At 46.1% G+C, this 22,195-nt stretch overlaps 1 protein-coding gene across 4 annotated transcripts in view; it reads left to right on the plus strand.

Moving 5' to 3' along the window:
• The window catches only part of ANO9 (anoctamin 9), a 386,417-nt gene that overhangs the window by 336,531 nt on the left and 27,691 nt on the right, over nucleotides 1-22,195 (plus strand). For all 4 annotated transcript variants that reach the window (XM_069223191.1, XM_069223192.1, XM_069223193.1 and 1 more), the window contains 3 exons: nucleotides 16,603-16,701; nucleotides 17,137-17,230; nucleotides 17,927-18,039. In XM_069223191.1, coding sequence (XP_069079292.1) covers nucleotides 16,603-16,701; nucleotides 17,137-17,230; nucleotides 17,927-18,039 — 306 coding nt within the window. The remainder of the gene's footprint in view (nucleotides 1-16,602; nucleotides 16,702-17,136; nucleotides 17,231-17,926; nucleotides 18,040-22,195) is intronic.

Consider the following 22,195-nt stretch of genomic DNA (forward strand, 5'->3'; position numbering starts at 1 on the left):
AATCAGCTCGTCAGCTCTAGGAATGGGATGGGCATCTGTTTTGGTGACAGAATTAAGACCTCTGTAGTCCACACAAAACCTCATCTCTCTCTTTCCTTCTTTGGTGTGAGGTTTGGGGACTAAGACCACTGGGCTAGCCCAGGGGCTGTCAGAGTACTCAATTACTCCCAGTTCCAGCATCTTGTGGACTTCCACCTTGATGCTTTCCTTAACTTGGTCAGACTGTCTGAATATTTTGTTTTTGACAGGCATGCTGTCTCCTGTGTCCACATCATGGGTACACAGGTGTGTCTGACCAGGGGTTAGGGAAAAGAGTTCAGCAAACTGCTGCAGGACCTTCCTACAGTCAGATTGCTGCTGGCTAGAGAGGGTGTCTGAGTAGATCACTCCATCCACTGAGCCATCTTTAGGGTCTGATGAGAGGAGATCAGGGAGAGGCTCACTCTCAGCTTCCTGGTCCTCATCTGTTACCATCAACAGATTCACATCAGCCCTGTCATGGAAGAGCTTAAGGCGGTTCACATGGAACACCCTCTTGGGGCTCCTGCTAGTGCCTAGGTCCACCAGGTAGGTGACCTGACTCTTCCTCTCTAGTACTGGGTAAGGGCCACTCCATTTGTCCTGGAGTGCCCTGGGAGCCACAGGCTCCAAAACCCAGACTTTCTGCCCTGGTTGAATTCAACTAGTGCAGCCTTTTGGTCATACCAAAACTTCTGGAGCTGTTGGCTGGCCTCAAGGTTTTTACTTGCCTTTTCCATGTACTCTGCCATCCTTGAGCGAAGGCCAAGTACATAGTCCACTATGTCTTGTTTAGGCTCATGAAGAGGTCTCTCCCAGCCTTCTTCAACAAGAGCAAGTGGTCCCCTTACAGGGTGGCCAAACAGAAGTTCAAAGGGTGAGAACCCTACTCCCTTCTGAGGCACCTCTCTGTAAGCGAAAAGCAGACATGGTAGGAGGACATCCCATCTCCTTTTGAGTTTTTCTGGGAGCCCCATGATCATGCCTTTTAATGTCTTGTTGAATCTCTCAATAAGGCCATTAGTTTGTGGATGGTATGGTGTAGTGAATTTATAAGTCACTCCACACTCATTCCACATGTGTTTTAGGTATGCTGACATGAAGTTGGTACCTCTGTCAGACACCACCTCCTTAGGGAAGCCCACTCTGGTAAAGATACCAATGAGGGCCTTGGCTACTGCAGGGGCAGTAGTCGACCTAAGGGGAATAGCTTCAGGATACCTAGTAGCATGATCCACTACTACTAGGATGTACATATTTCCTGAGGCTGTGGGAGGTTCAAGTGGACCCACTATGTCCACACCCACTCTTTCAAAGGGGACCCCCACCACTGGAAGTGGAATGAGGGGGGCCTTTGGATGTCCACCTGTCTTACCACTGGCTTGACAGGTGGTACAGGAGATGCAAAACTCCTTAACCTTCTGGGACATGTTGGGCCAGTAGAAGTGGTTGACTAACCTCTCCCACGTCTTGGTTTGTCCCAAATGCCCAGCAAGGGGAATATCATGGGCTAAGGTCAGAATAAACTCTCTGAACGCCTGAGGCACTACCACTCTCCTAGTGGCACCAGGTTTGGGATCTCTTGCCTCAGTGTACAGGAGTCCATCTTCCCAATAGACCCTATGTGTTCCATTTTTCTTGCCTTTGGACTCTTCAGCAGCTTGCTGCCTAAGGCCTTCAAGAGAGGGACAGGTTTCTTGTCCCTTACACAACTCTTCCCTTGAGGGTCCCCCTGGGCCTAAGAGCTCAACCTGATAAGGTTCCAACTCCATAGGCCCAGTTCCCTCAGAAAGCAGAACTTCTTCCTGAGAAGAGAGGTTCTCTTTTTCTTGTTGTGTTGCAGCTGGTTTCCCAGCTGACTTTCCTTTCCTCTTGGTAGGCTGGGCCCTTTTTCCAGACTCCAGCTCTACTTTTTCACCCTGTGCCTTGCACTGTGCCCTTGTCTTGACACACACCAGTTCAGGGATACCCAGCATGGCTGCATGGGTTTTCAGTTCTACCTCAGCCCATGCTGAGGACTCCAGGTCATTTCCAAGCAAACAGTCTACTGGGATATTTGAGGAGACCACCACCTGTTTCAGGCCATTGACCCCTCCCCATTCTAAAGTTACCATTGCCATGGGATGTACTTTAGTTTGATTGTCAGCATTGGTGACTGGATAGGTTTTTCCAGTCAGGTATTGGCCAGGGGAAATAAGTTTCTCTGTCACCATGGTGACACTGGCACCTGTATCCCTCAGGCCCTCTACACTTGTCCCATTAATTAAGAGCTGCTGCCTGTATTTTTGCATGTTAGGGGGCCAGGCAGCCAGTTTGGCTAAATCCACCCCACCCTCAGAGACTAATGTAGCTTCAGTGTGACACCTGATTTGCTCTGGGCACACTGTTGATCCCACTTGGAGACTAGCCATTCCAGTGTTAGCTGGAGTGGAGTTTGAAGTGGTATTTTTCTTGGGACAGGCCTTGTCTCCAGTTTGGTGTCCAGGCTGATTACAGCTACGACACCAGGCCTTTTTGGGATCAACGTTTTTACCCTTGTACCCAGAATTGTTTTGTGAAGAGGCTCTGGGCCCACCCTCCTGTGCAGGTTTTTGGGGGCCTGTAGAAGACTCTTTACTATTTTTGTTTTTGGCTGTCTCACCACCTTTCCCCTGGGGAGGTTTTGTGACCCCTTTCTTTTGGTCACCCCCTGTGGAAGTTTTGGACACCCTAGTCTTGACCCAATGGTCCGCCTTCTTTCCCAATTCTTGGGGAGAAATTGGTCCTAGGTCTACCAGATGCTGATGCAGTTTATCATTGAAACAATTACTTAATAGGTGTTCTTTCACAAATAAATTGTACAGCCCATCATAATTACTTACACCACTGCCTTGAATCCAACCATCTAGTGTTTTTACTGAGTAGTCTACAAAGTCAACCCAGGTCTGGCTCCACGTTTTTTTAGCCCCCCTGAATCTAATCCTATACTCCTCAGTGTAGAATCCAAAGCCCTTAATCAGGGTACCCTTCATGAGGTCATAAGATTCTGCATCTTTTCCAGAGAGTGTGAGGAGTCTATCCCTACACTTTCCTGTGAACATTTCCCAAAGGAGAGCACCCCAGTGAGATTTCTTCACTTTTTCTGGTTACACAAGCCCTCTCAAAAGCTGTGAACCATTTGGTGATATCATCACCATCTTCATATTTAGTTACAATCCCTTTAGGGATTTTCAACATGTCAGGAGAATCTCTGACCCTAGTTATGTTGCTGCCACCATTGATGGGTCCTAGGCCCATCTCTTGTCTTTCCCTTTCTATGGCTAGGATCTGTTTTTCCAAAGCCAATCTTTTGGCCATCCTGGCTAACTGGATGTCCTCTTCCCTGGAGTTATCCTCAGTGATTTCAGAGAGGTTGGTCCCTCCTGTGAGGGAGCCAGCATCTCTGACTATTATGCTTGGAGTCAGGGCTTGAGAGGCCCTGTCCTCCCTAAATAGGACTGGTAGGGGGGAATCATCCTCCAAGTCACTATCATCATCCTCTGTGTTGCCATCCTCAGAGGGGTTGGCCTTTTCAAACTCTGCCAACAGCTCCTGGAGCTGTAGTTTGGAAGGTCTGGGGCCCATTGTTATTTTCTTTATTTTACAGAGTGACCTTAGCTCCCTCATCTTAAGATGGAGGTAAGGTGTGGTGTCGAGTTCCACCACATTCACATCTGTACTAGACATTATGCTTCTAAAAGTCTGAATACTTTTTAAGAATCTAAAAACTAGTTCTAGAATCTAATTCAAACTTTTACCAAACTTTTAAACTCTAAAAGCAATGCTAACAGGGACTAACACAAGGCCCTAGCAGGACTTTAAACAATTTAGAAAAATTTCAAATTGCAAAAATCAATTTCTAATGACAATTTTTGGAATTTGTCGTGTGATCAGGTATTGGCTGAGTAGTCCAGCAAATGCAAAGTCTTGTACCCCACCGCTGATCCACCAATGTAGGAAGTTGGCTCTGTATGTGCTATTTCAAAGTAAGGAATAGCATGCACAGAGTCCAAGGGTTCCCCTTAGAGGTAAGATAGTGGCAAAAAGAGATAATACTAATGCTCTATTTTGTGGTAGTGTGGTCGAGCAGTAGGCTTATCAAAGGAGTAGTGTTAAGCATTTGTTGTACATACACACAGGCAATAAATGAGGAACACACACTCAGAGACAAATCCAGCCAATAGGTTTTGTTATAGAAAAATATTTTTTCTAAGTTTATTTTAAGAACCACAGGTTCAAATTCTACATGTAATATCTCATTTGAAAGGTATTGCAGGTAAGTACTTTAGGAACTTTGAATAATTACAGTAGCATTTATACTTTTCACATAAAACACAAATAGCTGTTTTAAAAGTGGACACTGCAATTTTCACAGTTCCTGGGGGAGGTAAAGTATTGTTAGTTTTCACAGGTAAGTAAGTCACTTACAGGTTTCAGTTTTGGGTCACATAGGCTGCAATGGAGAGAAGGGGTGCCCCGGTTCCAGTCTGCCAGCAGGCAAGTACCCGCGTCTTCGGAGGGCAGACCAGGGGGGTTTTGTAGGGCACCGGGAGGGACACAAGTCCACACAGAAAGTACACCCTCAGCAGCGCGGGGGCGGCTGGGTGCAGTGTGTAAACTGGCGTCGGGTTTCCAATGGGAGTCAATGGGAGACCAAGGGGTCTCTTCAGCGGTGCAGGCAGGCAAGGGGGGGCTCCTCGGGGTAGCCACCACCTGGGCAAGGGAGAGGGCCTCCTGGGGGTCACTCCTGCACAGAAGTTCCGTTCCTTCCGGTGCTGGGGGCTGCGGTGCAGGGTCTTTTCCAGCCGTCGGGACTTTAGGTTCAGGCAGTCGCGGTCAGGGGGAGCCTCGGGATTCCCTCTGCAGGCTTCGCTGTGGGGGCTCAGGGGGGCAACTTTGGTTACTCACGGTCTCGAAGTCACCGAAGGGTCCTCCCTGAGGTGTTGGTTCTCCACCAGTCGAGTCGGGGTCGCCGGGTGCAGTGTTGCAAGTCTCACGCTTCTTGCAGGGATTTGCAGGGGTCTTAAATCTGCTCCTCTGTAACAAAGTTGCAGTTCTTTTGGAGCAGTGCCGCTGTCCTCGGGAGTTTCTTGTCTTTCTTGAAGCAGGGCAGTCCTCAGAGGATTCAGAGGTCGCTGGTCCCTTGGAAAGCGTCGCTGGAGCAGGTTTCTTTGGAAGGCAGGAGACAGGCCGGTAAGTCTGGGGCCAAAGCAGTTGGTGTCTTCTGTTCTTCCTCTGCAGGGGTTTTTCAGCTCAGCAGTCCTCTTCTTCTTGTAGTTTCAGGAATCTAAATTCTTAGGTTCAGGGGAGCCCTTAAATACTAAATTTAAGGGCGTGTTTAGGTCTGGGGGGTTAGTAGCCAATGGCTACTAGCCCTGAGGGTGGGTACACCCTCTTTGTGCCTCCTCCCAAGGGGAGGGGTTCACATCCCTAATCCTATTGGGGGAATCCTCCATCTGCAAGATGGAGGATTTCTAAAAGTTAGAGTCACTTCAGCTTAGGGGCTGTCCTGACTGGCCAGTGACTCCTCCTTGTTATTCTCATTATTTCCCCCGGCCTTGCCGCCAAAAGTGGGGCCGTGGCCGGAGGGGGCGGGCAACTCCACTAGCTGAGGCTTGAGGCTCACCGCCAGGTGTTACAGCTCCTGCCTGGGGGAGGTGTTAGCAGCTCCACCCAGTGCAGGCTTTGTTACTGGCCTCAGAGTGAGAAAGGCACTCTCCCCATGGGGCCAGCAACATGTCTCGGTTGTGGCAGGCTGCTGGAACCAGTCAGCCTACACAGATAGTCGGTTAAGGTTTCAGGGGGCACCTCTAAGGTGACCTCTGGGGTGTATTTTACAATAAAATGTACACTGGCATCAGTGTGCATTTATTGTGCTGAGAAGTTTGATACCAAACTTCCCAGTTTTCAGTGTAGCCATTATGGTGCTGTGGAGTTCGTGTAAAACAGACTCCCAGACCATATACTCTTATGGCTACCCTGCACTTACAATGTCTAAGGTTTGGCTTAGACACTGTAGGGGCACAGTGCTCATGCACTGGTGCCCTCACCTATGGTATAGTGCACCCTGCCTTAGGGCTGTAAGGCCTGCTAGAGGGGTGACTTATCTATACCTGCATAGGCAGTGAGAGGCTGGCATGGCACCCTGAGGGGAGTGCCATGTCGACTTACTCGTTTTGTTCTCACCAGCACACACAAGCTGGCAAGCAGTGTGTCTGTGCTGAGTGAGGGGTCTCCAGGGTGGCATAAGTCATGCTGCAGCCCTTAGAGACCTTCCTTGGCATCAGGGCCCTTGGTACCAGGGTACCATTTACAAGGGACTTATCTGGATGCCAGGGTGCCAATTGTGGATACAAAAGTACAGGTTAGGGAAAGAACACTGGTGCTGGGGCCTGGTTAGCAGGCCTCAGCACACTTTCAATTCAAAACATAGCATCAGCAAAGGCAAAAAGTCAGGGGGTAACCATGCCAAGGAGGCATTTCCTTACATTTTGTAACTCACATTTTCTTTCTTTCCTTTTGCTGCCCTTATTTGTTTTAGGCTACCCAGCTTGAGTTTGTACCTTCCCTTGCCCAAATCCAATATCTTTCTGAGTGCTCCCTTTCTGTAAACAGGCCCGTAAATCTTATTATCTCATCAGATTTGCTGTGCATTCAAAGACTGAGGTCAAATGTCAGGCGCTGTCTTCAGAAGGTGGTTGTTTACTTTTCTTTCTCTGACTTCAAAGTCAGAGGATTTATGTGACAATGTTTCTAGATACTGGGGGTAGGAAATAGTTTTGTTGGAGCACACAACAACATTTAAATGAACTGTAAGTATTTCACAATACTTTAGAATTAGGAACACAAATGAAGCATATTATTTCTGAAGTGTGCTGGAAACAAATACTTTGATATGATCAAAACAAATCATTGCACTAGGTGATGTAATTTCCACACTATTTTCGCCTGTAGACTGAATAGTTTTACTAGTAAAACTGTATGTCTGTGCAAATGTAATGGTCTTTTCAATTGAAAATGTGTTGTCTGTAATCGCAGTGTGCTATACTCCACTCTATGCCACTCCACTCTACTCTGCACCTCTCCATACCACTGCATTCTACTTTGCACCATTCCAATTTACACCACTTCACTGCACTCTGCACCACTCTACTCTACGTCACTGCATTCTATGCCATTTCACACTACGCCTCTCTACCTCACCCTGCACTACGCTACACCAATGTACTCTTTGCCACTCCACTCTACACTTTTGCACTTTGTCACTGCACTCTACACCACTCCAGTCTATGCTACACCAATCTACTCTGCACAGCTCCACTCAGTGCCGCCGTACTCTCTGCCACTCTGCAACACTGCATTCTACACAACTGCACTCTAAGCCAATACACTCCATGCCAAAGCACTTTACTCTATAATACTCCACTCTATGCCCCTGCACGCCTCGTCAATCCACTGTACACCACTATAATCCACTCTTCACCACTGCAGTCTATACCACTGTACTTTACACCACTTTAGTCTATGCCATTACACTCTATGCCACTCAACGTAACTGCACTCTACCCTGCACCACTCTATTCCATTTCTCTCTACTTTGAAACAATCTACTCTACGCCACTGCACTGTATACCACTCTACTCCACTCTGCGCCACACCACTCTATGCCATTGCACTCTACGCCACTCTGCTCTTAACCTCTGCACTCTACCCAAATGCACGGTTCTCAACTGTACGCTACGTCACTGCACTGTACACCACTATACTCTACTCTACATCACTGTACTCTGTGCCACTGCTTTCTATGCCACTGTACTCCACTGCACTCTGACACTCTACTCTGCAACAATGCACTCTCTGCCACTGAACCCTACACTACTTTACTCTGTACTACTTCACTCTGTTACTCCACGCCTCTGCACTCTATGCCACTGCACTCTATGGCACTATACTCTACTCTGCACCACTCTTTGCTACTCTACTCTGCACCACTCTACACCACTGCACTCTGCATTTGTCTCTACTCTGTGCCACTGCCCTCTGATCACTCAGCTCTACGCCACTCCACTCTACACCACTATATTCAATGCAACTGCATTCTACTCTATGCCACTGCACTCTACTTTGCACCACTCCACTCTGCACCACTGCACTCTACTATGCACCACTCTAATCTACACCACTGCACTCTGCATTCGTCTCTACTCTGCCCCACTGCCCTCTGCATCACTCACCTCTGCGCCACTCCACTCTACACCACTCTATTCAATGCCACTGCACTTTACTCTATGCCACTGCACTCTACTTTGCACCACTCCACTCTGCACCACTGCACTCTACTATGCACCACTCTAATCTACACCACTGCATTCTATGACACTGCATTGTATGCCACTGAATTTAATGCCAGTGCACTCAATGCCACTCCATCTACGCCACTATACTCTGCAACACCCTACGCCAATGCACTCTACACCAGTCCACTCTACTTTATGCCACTCCAGTGTATGCACTCTACGCAACCCCACACTGTGCCACTTCAATACACAACACTCTTTGCCACTCCACTCTACTACACACTACTCTATCTGCGCCATTCCACTCTGCCACACTCCATGCGACTCTCCTCTAGGATACTAACTTTTAACCATGCTGAACAGCAGCCAGTGGATTGAGTGATTTGCCCAGAATCACAGGCTATTGAGCCGACACCATCCCTCCTTGTTTTTCGCGCCTCCTGCCTTCTCCTCCCTGCATCTCATTGCTCTCTTCATATACTACTGATATCCAGTTTTTGAAGCACTTTATTTTGAATTTTTGCTTTTCCCAATCCGTCCCAATCTAGGCAAAAACCATTATGGAGCCACGACTGAGAGTAAAATGATTTGGCCAAGCTCATACATTGTGGCTGAGTGATGTAAGCTTTATTTGGAAAGGATAGTGCATTTTTACAGTTCTTGCTGCCATGAGTAAGGTTTTTTACTGCTGTAAATAAAAGGTGTTGCTATATTTCAACTCACCTCAAAGATAACCACTAACTTCACTCCATTCAAATTGGCTTCCAAGATCAACATAGTACGGAGTCAGCTCTTCTAGTGGTGACAGAGGACCTTAAACACCTACTTGATCAGGTAGGTGCCGCTGGACCCATACTACTAGACTTAAGTGCCGCTATTGACACTGTATACCACTCAATACTAATGGAGAGACTGAAGGAGGTTGGAGTGCAGGACAAGGCACTTGATTGGTTTACCTCCTTCATAAAGAATAGAACTTTTCAAATTATGGAGGACCCCTGCTTCATTGCCCGCTAGATGCTGGGTACCACAGGGCTTAGCTCTCAGTCCCACACTTTTTAATATTTATCTACGTCCTCTAATAGGTATCGTCCAGAGGTTTGGGTTATCCATAATATCCTATGCAGATAATGCACAGCTTGTGTTCTTTCTCACTGATAGCCAGAAGCCAGATCCTCACCAACTCGCCCCATGCCTGGATAAAGTTGCCAGTTGGATGGCAAACTGTTGCCTAAAATTTAATGGCCTCAAAACGGAACTAGTGATTTTAGGAAACCACGCAGTTCCGCTTCCAAGGATTGGCTGGCCAGACTGCATGGGGACTTCTCGGACCCCCAACTCTCTTGTCAAGAATTTGAGCATGTGGCTGGTAAAGCCCTTGTCATGGATACCCAAGTAAAAAAGCTTGCAGCCACCTGTTTTGGATTATTAAGGGCCATTCGTAAGGTCTTAGCTTTAGTCCAGAACACTCCAGAACTGTGATTCAATCCTTGGTGTTATCCCGCCTGGGCTATGGCAATTCCCTCTACCTCGGATCAGTGAAATATGTGACAAAAAAACTACAGGTAGTCCAAAACGCAGCCGCCAGAACTCTTCTTAATATTCCCAAATTCGAAAGAGTGAAAGAAGCTATGAGAACGTTACACTGACTACCTATAGAAGCCAGAATTACATTTAAATCCCGATGTCTAGCACATAAAGCAATGAATAATAAGGGCCTGCCGAGGATCAGAGATCTCATCTCCCCATATCTTTGAACTAGATTTCTTTGAACCTCTATGGGTCATCTTCTGACCATTCCAAAGATTCAGAGAGCTAGATGGGGAGGAAGATCGTTTGCGTTCCTGGTTCCCAAACTTTGGAAGCCGGTGCCCCTGGAGTTACAACATTTGGATGACTAACCATGTTTCAGGAAAAAGGTTGAAGCCTGGCTAGTCCCACAATAAACATGGGAGCATCACTTCACTTTGCTCCGCTGTTTAATCTGCTCTTTCTGACCTAGTGCTGGGAGGCCCCAGGTTAGCCATGCACTCTACAAAGATATAAACATAAGCATAAACCTGTATGTTGCACGTTTTTATCCACCGTGAATGTTGAAATGGAGAACCTCTCCTGCTGGGATTGGAACTTGTGATTTACACATTGCACGTGGATCCAATATATTTTGTCCCCTTTCCACCGCAAGTTTGCTGCTGTGCAACAAGGTCAAGAATGATTTGTATATGACTGGGCCCAAACTGGAATGGCACGGTGTTAAAAAATGGTTTAAACACAGATGTATGACTGGGGTGGATGTTTTCAGTATTCCATCCATCATCTGTTCCTTTTGCAGTTGTAAAACATATTGTTATGATTTTCTAGTCAGCCATTTGACTGTGCTGTCGAAAGTGAGAATCTGTCCTACTAGAATTCGAACTTGTGACTCGCAGACTTATCACAGATCTGACAGTATTGCCATGTTTTATGTGCAATATTCTGTTAAGGTGGTGAAGTGAGTCTTTCAGCTGTGGGGTTGAAAGGAACAACTAGTTCTCCTGAGATTCGAACGGGTAACTTGAAGGCTGCTCACAGATCTAATATTTTTGCCATTTTTTTGTTGACAAGCTTTTGTCTTTTGACAGCAGGACTGGATGCATTTAACACGCGTGTGTGTGTTACTTTGATAGTTTAACTTTTACAGAAGTGGTGTTAACTCTTAAATTTTAGCCACTTTGAGAGTTATCCCTTATTTCGATTTGATGCATTGTTAAAAATCTAACTGGCTTACTTCTAAGGCTACATAACAACACATTTAGTTCAAGAATCTTAGCGTATACTTTAAGTAGAGTGATACTGAGACACCTAAAAAGACAAGCATTGGAAAATACAATAGGTCTCACCTATGCAACGTCTATTGGCTTTCTAATTTGTTTTTGCCATGTTTACAGGCGTGCAGCATTGCTAAAAGTAAAAACAGAAAGTGCTACAATGCTATCAGCACTGGCTGCTTTATAGCATTTTTAAAAAACTTTTAACCATGCTGCACAGCAGCCACGCACCTGTACAACATGAAAAAGGCAAATAGCTCTTTTTGTGGCTTTTCAATGTGTCATAGCCATGTTGTACAGCTGCGTGGCTGCTGTGCATCGTGGTTCAAAGTAAAAAAAAAGCGCTATAAAGAGGCAAGCATTGACCACGTTGTAGCACTTTTTAATTATACTTTTAGCCATGCCGCACTGCTGTACAACATGGCAAAAACGTTGTTGAAGCCAAAGATCTCACATAGACCTATTGGCTTTTCCAATCCTTGTTTAGAGCTATGCCCTGTTACAGTGTGCTCTATAGGGGCACGCCTTCATTGGCAGTTTCCCGCATGACGCTACTCTTTAAAAGTACTTCTTGCCTCGCAAGTACTAAAACACTTTCGAGTTTCAGAAACAGAAATAGAGTGAGTATGTTTTGGGCTTTTTTCCCTAGATTTGATGTTTAGGAAATGAACATGGAAAGTGTACACGTAATTCACAGTAAGGCTGATTGACCAGTGAAACAGATTGTAGGTAAAATGCAAATGGTATGCTGAGTTTAAGATGCTTGTATTAACTATTTTTGCTCAAAATGAAACAAAGTAATGCGAAGTGTAAGAACCACCTGACCTTATTCATTTGTAAAGTGCATTTGACAACTGTTGTGTTACACTTGTGTTTATTTCTAAAGAAATAAGCGCAGTGGTGCATCCATAACATATTTCTGGTTGCATTTTGTCTAAGTAGATTAGAGTTTAGATATAAGCGACGCTTTTAAAATAAGAGTATAATAATATATATCGATAGAGACTTCGAGTTGCAGATTCCTTACCTTAGAATTTCCCCCAGGCGTCAGACTGGATCCGGAGATTTTTCTTCGAGCAATACCCTTGCACTTCGGTAGGTGGCGTCGGTCGACTTTGCGGGCGTCGTTTTGCATCATAGTCGCCGTGATGACATCGGGAGTAGTATATAGACGCCGCTTAAGCGCAGTGACGTCAGTTATTTTCTTTCCGTGCCACGCCGTGATCTGGAGAGAGCTACCCTGGTCTCTTTTTGACCGACTTCGACCATTTTGTTGAGTTTTTTGTTGAGATTTTTCCACTGCCCCTCAACAGTCCGCCTTTTGTCCCTTTCGTGGCCACAGAAGGAGCTCCCTGCTGTGTCCCTATCCCAGCCACGTGCCACCCATGCTGTTCAGCCGCTGTGTGGCCAGGGATGCAGAATCCCACGTGGGCATTGGACAGGGAATAAGAGGTCTGCCCAGTCCACCCCTGCCCCTGCTGCAGCCTCCAACCCTCCTAGTCCATCCCCTCAGTCAGGTCCAGTTGGCGGCAGGATTCGCCATCACCTGCCCCACAGGGAATCCATAACTATGGACAAATGGGTTTTGCAGATCGTTCGAAGGGGCTGCTCCCTGCCCTTCGAATCTGCCCCACCAACCATGCCTTCATGCCTCCATAAGTCAGCCATATTCCGGAGGATCATTTGGCACTCCTCCGCCAGGAAGTTGTGGCTCTCTTGGCCAAGGGAGCCATAGAGAAGGTCCCTGCGCCAAAAGTAGGTCATGGTTGTTATTCCCGCTAATTTATGGTGCCCAAAAAAGACAAGGGCTTATGTCCTATCCTAGACCTCCGGGACCTCAATCTCTTCCTCAAGAAGGAGAAATTCAGAATGCTCACCCTGGCTCAAGTCCTGTCTGCCTTGGACCCAGAAGACTGGATGCTTATTTCTACATTCCCATCCTGCCTGCCCACAGACCTTACCTAGGATTTGTGGTAGGCCATAAGCACTTTCAATTTACCGTGGTCCCCTTCTGCCTTACCAGCGCTCCTCGGGTGTTCACGAAAGTAATGGTGGTGGTTGACGCTTATCTGCGCAGGTTGGGGGTTTCAGTCTTTCCCTACCCCGATGACTGGCTGTTGAAGGCAGATTTGCCACAGAAAGTCATCTCCCACCTTCAGACTATGGCGAACCTCCTGCACACGCTGGGGTTGACTATAAACATGCCGAAGTCACTCCTGACTCCATCTCAGAAGCTCCCTTTCATCAGAGCTGTTCTGGACACAGTGCAGTTTCAGGCCTATCCCCCCTGAAAAGCGAGTCCAAGATATTCAGGCTATGATTCGGATCTTTCAGCCTCTGTCTTGGGTTTTGGTGGGACTGACTCTGAGGCTGCTGGGCCTCATGGCCACCTGCAACCTGCTAGAGAGACATGCCAGATGGCATATGCGGGCTCTGCTGTGGGGCTTGAAGTTCCAGTGGGCTCAGCATGAGGGCAATCTCTCCGACATGGTCCAGATCTCAGAGGGGACTGCGAAAGACCTGCAGTGGTGACTTTCGAATCCTCATTGGGTCCACAGCAGATCCCTCTCACTTCCCCAGCTAGATCTATCCATAATGACAGATCCGTCACTTCTGGGATGGGGGGCCACATGGGAGAGGCGGAGATCAGAGCCCTCTGGTCTCAGGTGGAGTCTGTGCTCCATATCAATCTTCTGGAGCAGTAGTGCAGGTGTTCATGGACAACACTACTGCCATGTGGTACTGCAACAAACAGGGCGGAGTAGAGTCCTGGACCTTTTGTCAGGAGGCACTACTCCTGTGGACATGGCTGGAACATCAGGACATTACCCTGGTGGTTCAACATCTGGCGGACTCTCTGAACGCAAGAGCAGACAATCTCAGCCAGTGATGCATAGCCGAATATGAATGGCGTCTCCATCCGGAGGTGGCACAAGGTCCCTTTCAGCAGTAGGGAGAGCCTTGGTTAGATCTGTTCGCCTCCACAGAGAACGCGCAATGTCAGCTGTTTTGCGCATTGGAGTTTTCCAAGCCGTCACTCGCTCAGAGATGCTTTTCATCTCGAGTGGAAATCCGGCCTCCTTTACGTCTTTCCACCTATACCACATCTGCCCAGAGTTCTCAAGAAGATCAGGAACGACCGGGCCCAAGTCATCTAGGTGGCTCCGGACTGAGCACGGAGAGTATGGTATCCAGAGCTATTGAGCATGGCCACCGATTCTCCACTCAGACTGCCTCTTTAGGAGGATCTTCTTTCGCAGCAACAGGGGACGGTTCTCCACCTGAACCTGTCCAATCTCCGCCTTCATGCGTGGAGATTGAGCTGCGGCAGTGGTTGGCTTTTGACCTTCCAACAGAAGCCTGTGAAGTAATCTTGGAAGCCAGGCGTCCCTCCACCAAAATGGTATATGCCTGTCGTTGGCATACATTTGTGGCATGGTGTACCGGCAAATATTTTGACCCCCTCTCTGCTCCTCTATCTGAGGTTCTTTTGTTCATTCTTTCTTTAGCCCAGCACGGCTCTGCTTTGGGCACCCTTAAAGGGTATTTATCAGCTATTTCAGCCTTTCTCAGGTTACCTGATCAGCCTTCACTCTTTAAATTTCCAATTGATTCCTTAAAGATCTCACCCATTTGTTTCCTCCCACTCCATTTATCATGCCTCAGTGGGACCTCAATCATGTCCTTACTTTCTTAATGGTTACTCCATTAGAGCTGATGCACAATTTTCCATTACGGCTCCTTACTTTCAAGACTGTTTTTCTTGTTGTCATCACTTTTGCTCGCAGAGTGAGTGAGCTTCAGGCTCTTTCTTCAAAGCCCCCGAATTTGTCTGTTCACCCTGATAAAGTGGTGTTGTACACTAAGGCTTCCTTCCTTCCCAAGGTCTTAAGGCTTTTTATGTAGGCCAGTCCATACTTTTGCCTACTTCTTATGCACCCCCACAGCCTTCTCATGAGGAGGAGAGATTCCTCCGTCTGGACCCAAAAAGAGCCTGGGCGTTCTATCTAAATTGTACTAAAGATTTCCGGGTGGATGATCAACTCTTTGTTGGATATGTAGGTGTGAAGAAAGGGAAGGTGGTGCAAAAACATACCATCTCTTGATGGGTACTTCTTTGCATCAAGATGTGCTATGCTTTGGCCAAGAAGCAACCCCCTGAGGGCTTGCACGCTCATTCCACCAGAGCAACTGCTGCTCCCACTGTGTTAGCACGTGGAGTTCCTGTCCTGGATATCTGCTAGGCAGCTACGTGAGCATCCTTGCACACGTTTGCTAAACATTCTTGCCTGGACAGTCAGGTCCGTCGGGATGGCTACTTTGGTCATTCGGTCCTGCAGGACTTTCTAGTATGATCTTGGTTTGCAGCCCACCTCCGAGGATGGCATTGCTTGGGTATCTATTCTAAGGTAGTAAGGAATCTGCAACTAGTCTCTGTCAGATGTACAAGTTACTTACCTTCGGTAATGATATATCTGGTAGAGATTCTTTATCAACCCACCCATCCTCCCTGCTTGCGAACTGATTTCTAGGGACAAGGATTCCCCTTTCAGGGCCTTAGCTCTAGCGCACCAATCTCAGTATTCTTTGTGGCTCTGTTCTTTGGCATAGGAAGTTGTGGAAAGAAACTGACGTCACTGCACTGAGTCGGCATCTATATACTACTCCCGACATCATCGCAGTGACTACAATGACACCCGCGGAGTCGACCGACGCCACCCACCGATGCGCAAGGGTATTGCTCGAAGAAAAATCGCCGGATCCAGTCTGACGCCTGGGGGGAAATATTATATATATTATATTTTTTTTTTTCTCCAATCTACTCATAAATTATATCTATATATGTCAATTATAAAACTAGTGCATTCTATTTTCTTAATTATTAGTCAGTTGGTGGGAGCCATTCCACTTACATATAGATATAATTTATGAGTAGATTGGAGAAAAAATATATATATAATATGTGTATTATTAACAGCCATAGGAAGCCCAGAGGAGGTCAAGAGGAGATATAACCCAGATGAAACACATGTTGGCTTGGCTGGAGTTGAATAGAGAGAAAGCAATAAAGAATATCTGGATTTAAATTGGGACTCATTTGTGACTTTGATTATCATATTGAAGACGAGTGCTTGGTGTAATAACTATTTGGGGAACAATTTTAGGATTGTCAATGTCACAAGGCTTTTTGGGGAGGTACCTTGGAATAGCACCGTCAATTTGACACAAGGAGGGATTTATGTAAATATTGAGATATGCAGTATAGGTGAGCGCCAGACCTCCTTTAAACCACCCCAATAGTAGTTTAGCGAAAATGACTATATACCATCACAGCCTGAGCAGAGCAAGAGGGACCATGTGAAAGGGAAAGAGGAAGAATTTTAGGCGTAGAGCCTTGGCGGCATGTAAACAGTCCTAAAACTGTGTGTTTATCGGCTGTTTCTCTGGTTTCTTCCCTACAGCTGTTTGACTGGTTACATTAACAACAGCCTTTCAGTATTCCTGACCAAGGACTTCAGGAGTGATACCGAGCTTTTGAGAATGAACGTCTCCTATTGCAGGTATAGTATGGACGCCTCCTGGCTGCCAGGGAAGCTTCCGTTCTTGGCTTTCTCTACACCCGAAGAGGCTGGCTCTATCTGCAAGGACTGTGGTCTTATGGTTAAGGCTGACTTGTTAAAAGTCGGCAGATTTGAGTTCAGTTCTTAACTATGTACGTGGATCATTGGGAAGTTTCGTGCCACGATATGTTCCTTTCAAACTGGGGTTGAACTGTTGTTCTAAGGGTTGGTTACTGTGATTAGAATAGTGGTTAGTTCCTTCTTTAGAGTATGGTCCAGTCCTCTCCCATTGGGTCCCTCTGTTAGGAGTTTGTTTCTTTTTCCATTCATACCTTCTGCCCCACCTCTTTTTTCGGGCTTCCCTCCGTTCATCGACCACTACTTTCAGTGCTTATGTCCGTTTGGCTTTTAAATTCGTACTTCCTTCACCCACAGGTACCGTGATTACCGAAACGCTGATGACTATAACTTCTCCGTGCAGTTCTGGCATATCTTCGCAGCCCGCCTGGCGTTTGTGATTGTGTTTGAGGTAAAGGCAGATTGCTTCAAAGGCTGTCCTGGGCGGAACAAATTCATTTCCGCCGATGCTACGTTGCATAATGGTACAATAAAAGGGGCAGATTATTCGCACAGTGTTTCAAGTCTGAAGCAAAAAGGTGACTCGCTTATCTGATGCTGACTCAGGGGAAAACAACATAGTTGATGTCAACCGTGTTCCAACCATGAATATTTAGCGCCCCACAGTGTAGTCTGTGTAAACTGGACAGACGGTATGCGTGGGTTTTAAGGGCGCGTGGTAAATTTACTCGCCTGTGATGAGGGGATGCTTCATGAGCATGGGCACAGGTTGTGGTGCTGTTGGTTAATTGTGTAAGGTGGAGTGTGACATGCATCGAAACCACCCCCCACCAAACCAACGCATAGGTCATTCAGTGCCAACCTCTGACAGACACACTGTAACTATTAACTCCACCCTTAGTCTGCTTCCCCAGGCCGGCCCTCTGTTGTTGCTGTAATTTGCATTGATAACGGCCTGAGCTGTCCTGGCGTGTCAGGAATATCTCCTGACTCTCAGATCACCCATCCAATCCCAATATCTGAGTACTGGGCCTAGCTGAATAATGTGTCATTTGTCCTGGCTGTTGAACTGTGGTGGTGAAAGAGGGGACGAGTCCCCCTGTGTCTGATAAATAGGTACCATAACACGTTTGCCTCTTGTTTTCAGCACGTGGTTGTTTGCATTAAGTTTATTGCTGCCTGGTTTGTGCCGGATATCCCGCAGTCCGTAAAAAACAAAGCCCTAGAAGAGAAGCACAAGGAGTTACTGGAAGAACTCAGGTGAGTTCCATGGAGGTAACAGCTGATGAACATCCTCTGTAGGGGAGAGGGGATCTACTTTCAACTGAAGGGTCGCTCTCATGTAATGTACCACTGCCTTTTCCACTCCCATGTATCTTGGCTGTCAATAGCTTGTGCCTGAACAGTGACAGCCACACAGGGACACGGTATAACACCGAATGACTCACTAGTCACTGTCATCGAGTTATAGCTTCCTAAATCTGAAAGAAAATTTTTATGAAATATTCCTAGCACTACCTAGAGAAAAGCCAAAAGGAAATCCAAGGGCTGTTTATCCAGCAGCAGGAACCTGCAACAGAAACCAGAAAGAGTAGTAAATGGAAATAAAGACTCTAGAATACGAGGCTGAGGGATCACTACTTTTAACTGCACATATATGGGAATGAGTGAATTATATTGCGTTGCCAAGGAAAAAATATTCAAACGGAGGGTCTCTCAATGAAACTCAAATCAGCATGTGACATGAGACCACAACATTGCCCATAAGTAAGATTTGTTCCAGTTTGTCTACACTTGAACATGCACAAATCCCTGTCCAGCCAACTCAATCAACAGCACACAGTCTGACCTGGGCTGCCAAATCCCAGAGCATGCACATATGTCGGGAAGCCATTTCCCCCAGTCCAAAAAATCCTTCACTATATCTCTGAGTGCAGACTGAGTCAACATTAACTTAACAGCTTCCAAGCAAATTTGTGAGTTGCTTGCCATCTTCATAGTTTATTAGTCTGTATGCAACCCCTGAGAATGACCGGATTCTGTCTCTTTCAAAGAGACGATGAAGACAGTACTAGAACAATATATTAATGCAGTGCAAGCTGTAGTTCACAGAAATCTAGTTTAGAACAAACTCAGATCCCTCTGATCTTTTCGAAATCTGAGTTTTGTTCTTCAGTGTTAAATCCAGAAATGTCTTTAAACAAAGCAAAGAACCATTGGCACATTCTGTTGAAGAGACTTTACTCTTACGTTCCTGATCATATGAAAAACACAATTGCACTGTCCGTTCCAATGCATTTCAGGCATCCATGTGCCTTTCTTCAGGGAAAAGGAGCTGAAAATAAATATATATAAAGTAGCATCAATCAAGGAGACTCATTCAAAGTGCCTCTTGCTTCTTAGCCAGATAATGACCATTTATCAGGAGAAACAAAACCAATCCATAGCAGAAAGGCAAGCAATGTCATTAGTATCCACAGATAATACTATGGATAGACCAAATAGTTTTTTTAAGCCATATGTACAGCTTATGTGTCTTTGAAAAAGTTTCAGTTGCAGATGTAGATGAAGTTGAAGAAAAGTAATCTTGGTTGATGAAATAAGCAGAAGAAGACTGTGAAAACACAGGAGCCGATTCAGTGCTGGTGGATGGATCCACTTCACGTGGAGGTTTATAGTAGACAATGTTGTCAGTTTGTGTTGCATTGGAGTAATAAATAGCCACATCTTGGACAGTACTTGTCGGTGAAGTGGTAACAGGAATTAGAAGAAGCTCATTCTCTACCATCCCCATGTTTGAGGAGGCATTTGTAGCATTGTTGTACATACTGGTATATTCACAAACGTTGTTTATTCTTTGAAAAGGTATATCCTGTTGGATTGGGGGGAGGGACTGGGAACTACCCAGGGGACCTAAAGGTTTACAGTGCAGGATCGGCCACATGGTGCAATTTGATGTTGTCAATGGAGATTAATTAGTTTTCTGTGGAACCTGGCAGCGGTGGTTGAAGGACCGTTCTGGAGCCTTGAATTCCAAGAACTTTACCCTTAGCTCTGGAAGATGGGCTGAATTCCTTCTTCACAGCAATCTTCTCACGAACCAGATCCCCAACTTTAGGAATCCAGCCTGTGGATGTTGTTGGTAAATTCCTTATTCCTAAGGTGGCGGCACTGGTGAATGAATTGTCATCACAAAATTGTTGACACTCCTGTAAGACAGTGAGACGATAATTTATGTCAAATGGGTGTGTCTGCCACCACCATACTAGAGCCATCTCGATCTGGGACATACATAGGTATCCCAAAGAGGACCTCATATGGAGTGTGACCCCCCCCAAGGCAGATTATTCAGTGCTCTCTGGACCCCATATAGGTGATGAAGCCAACTGCGGCCTGAACCAAATACTCTTGCTGTTAAGGACTGCTTTAGATCACAATTCCTCCTCTCCATAACTCTATTACCTTTATGATGGTAGGGGAAGGAGAAATGGAATTCAACACCCATCCTCCTCATGGTGTCCCTGTATGCCCTAGAGCCAAAAGCAGGGCCCTGGTCTGAAAGGAATGCTGCAACCGCATATGTACCAATAAACCCCAGCAAGTCTTTAATAACAGATCGAGCGTCAGCCAACTGCTGTGGCCATACCCACAGGAATACAGAGCAAGAATCAACAGCTACTAAAATATATTTGTATGCATCATCAGGTTGTAAGGGACCACACTGGTCCAGGTACACACATTGTAGTGGTTTGTTGGAAATTAGGAGGGAATTCTGCAGTGGGCGTTTGATTTTGGAGCCTTTCATTTGCTGGAAAATGTCACAGCAAAGGACATACGGTCTGTTTGTATATACCCAGCCACCAGAAGCGTTTCTGTAAAAGTGATATCGTGGCCGCCACACAAGCATGAGCAGATGCGACACCCTCATGCACTGCTTTGATGAGATCTAATCTCTGGTCTTGGTTGGAGATCACTCAACCTTCACCCCAGGAACTGTCACAAAGGCAACATTCTGTGCACTGATATGGTAGGAATATTTTGCAGGGTATGCTTTTGGAACAGGCTTTCCCTCAGCCAAAACTTTCACGGCAGCCTGAATCTCATTATCCAATCTCATGTGAGAACAAGTCACTGCAGCAACAGAAGCTGAAGCTACTGCGGACTTGGCAGCTTCTTCAGCCAAAGTGTTTCCTACAACGTGTACTCCTACACATTGATGGCCCAATGAATTGCACTACATGAACATCTGGTAGCTTATCCTTTAGATCAGCCACCCTCCCACCCAGAGTTCTGTTTTTTATGTTGTTCCCCTTTGAGTCTCTGAACATGCTTATCCTCCAATGACTGAGATAATCATTCTAGGACTGGTCACAGTAGCACGAAACATGGACAATTAATGTGAGCTGTTCTGGATCTGTATTTTCCAGTGCCAAGATAAGAGCTTTAAGCTCAGCCAACTGAGCAGTGCAGTCCCCCAGGTATGCGTGTAGGTATGTTGAGAGTGGAATACACCATCCTTCATCACTCCGCTCACAGCTACGCAAGTTGCTGAGTATTGATGTTTTGCACCTACAGCTGGTTGTCCTGAACCATCAGTTTAAATGACAGTTTGGTATCTGCCAAGTGGCAAGATGTTAGTAGGTGCCGGCTACTCTTGTTTGTACAAGAGAAAAAATTGTGTTTGAGGTTTTGGGTCAAAAATGTATTCAACATCAGTGGCAGTCAGGGAGGTTGCCCATTGAATCTAGTGTGGAGGAAATGCTTTAGCATCAGGAACGCTTGCTTTGGTGACACCTTCTAAGGCCAGCACTGGGGTAATGACAATAATGCATTTCCCTTGGGCAAGTGGCCTCTCCTTTATGACAGAAATCTGTATGGCAGTCTGAATCTTTTCTGTGGGTGCAAAACATTGTTCCGCTTTTGAGTTCAAATGTGATTTGTATGCTATGGGTACCATGTCACCGTCATTAAGGGTGACATTGGTAAGCCCGATGGCCACAGCAGTTATTCTGATGACCATATTTGTTTTGTTGTCAAGTCTGTGTAAGTGTTTTCCTTCTAGCATGTCTTGCTGCAACCCTCTAAGGATGTACGTGCATTCAACTGTCCAATGTCTACTTGAAAAATCTGGATGTATTAAATCATAGAGTGGTTTTATGCGATGAGTATAATCTGGAATGTATGTTCTGACAAAGCTAAAGAAAGCAAGTAGTGACTGTAGTTTCTTAATTGTGTTTGGTGGTTGAAGTTGAGCGCATTTTTCGAAAAAATGGGGGGGGCAGGCTCTTGCTTTCATCTGATAGCTCATATCACAGGAACAATACACTGAGAAAACCTATTTAATTTTCTTAAAATTTAATTTGTAGCCCAAGGTGGCGAATCCTAAGATGATTCAATCGACCCTGGCAAGATGAAT

This window comes from Pleurodeles waltl, chromosome 3_1, assembly GCF_031143425.1.
Source record: "Pleurodeles waltl isolate 20211129_DDA chromosome 3_1, aPleWal1.hap1.20221129, whole genome shotgun sequence".
In the NCBI taxonomy this organism is placed as follows: domain Eukaryota; kingdom Metazoa; phylum Chordata; class Amphibia; order Caudata; family Salamandridae; genus Pleurodeles; species Pleurodeles waltl.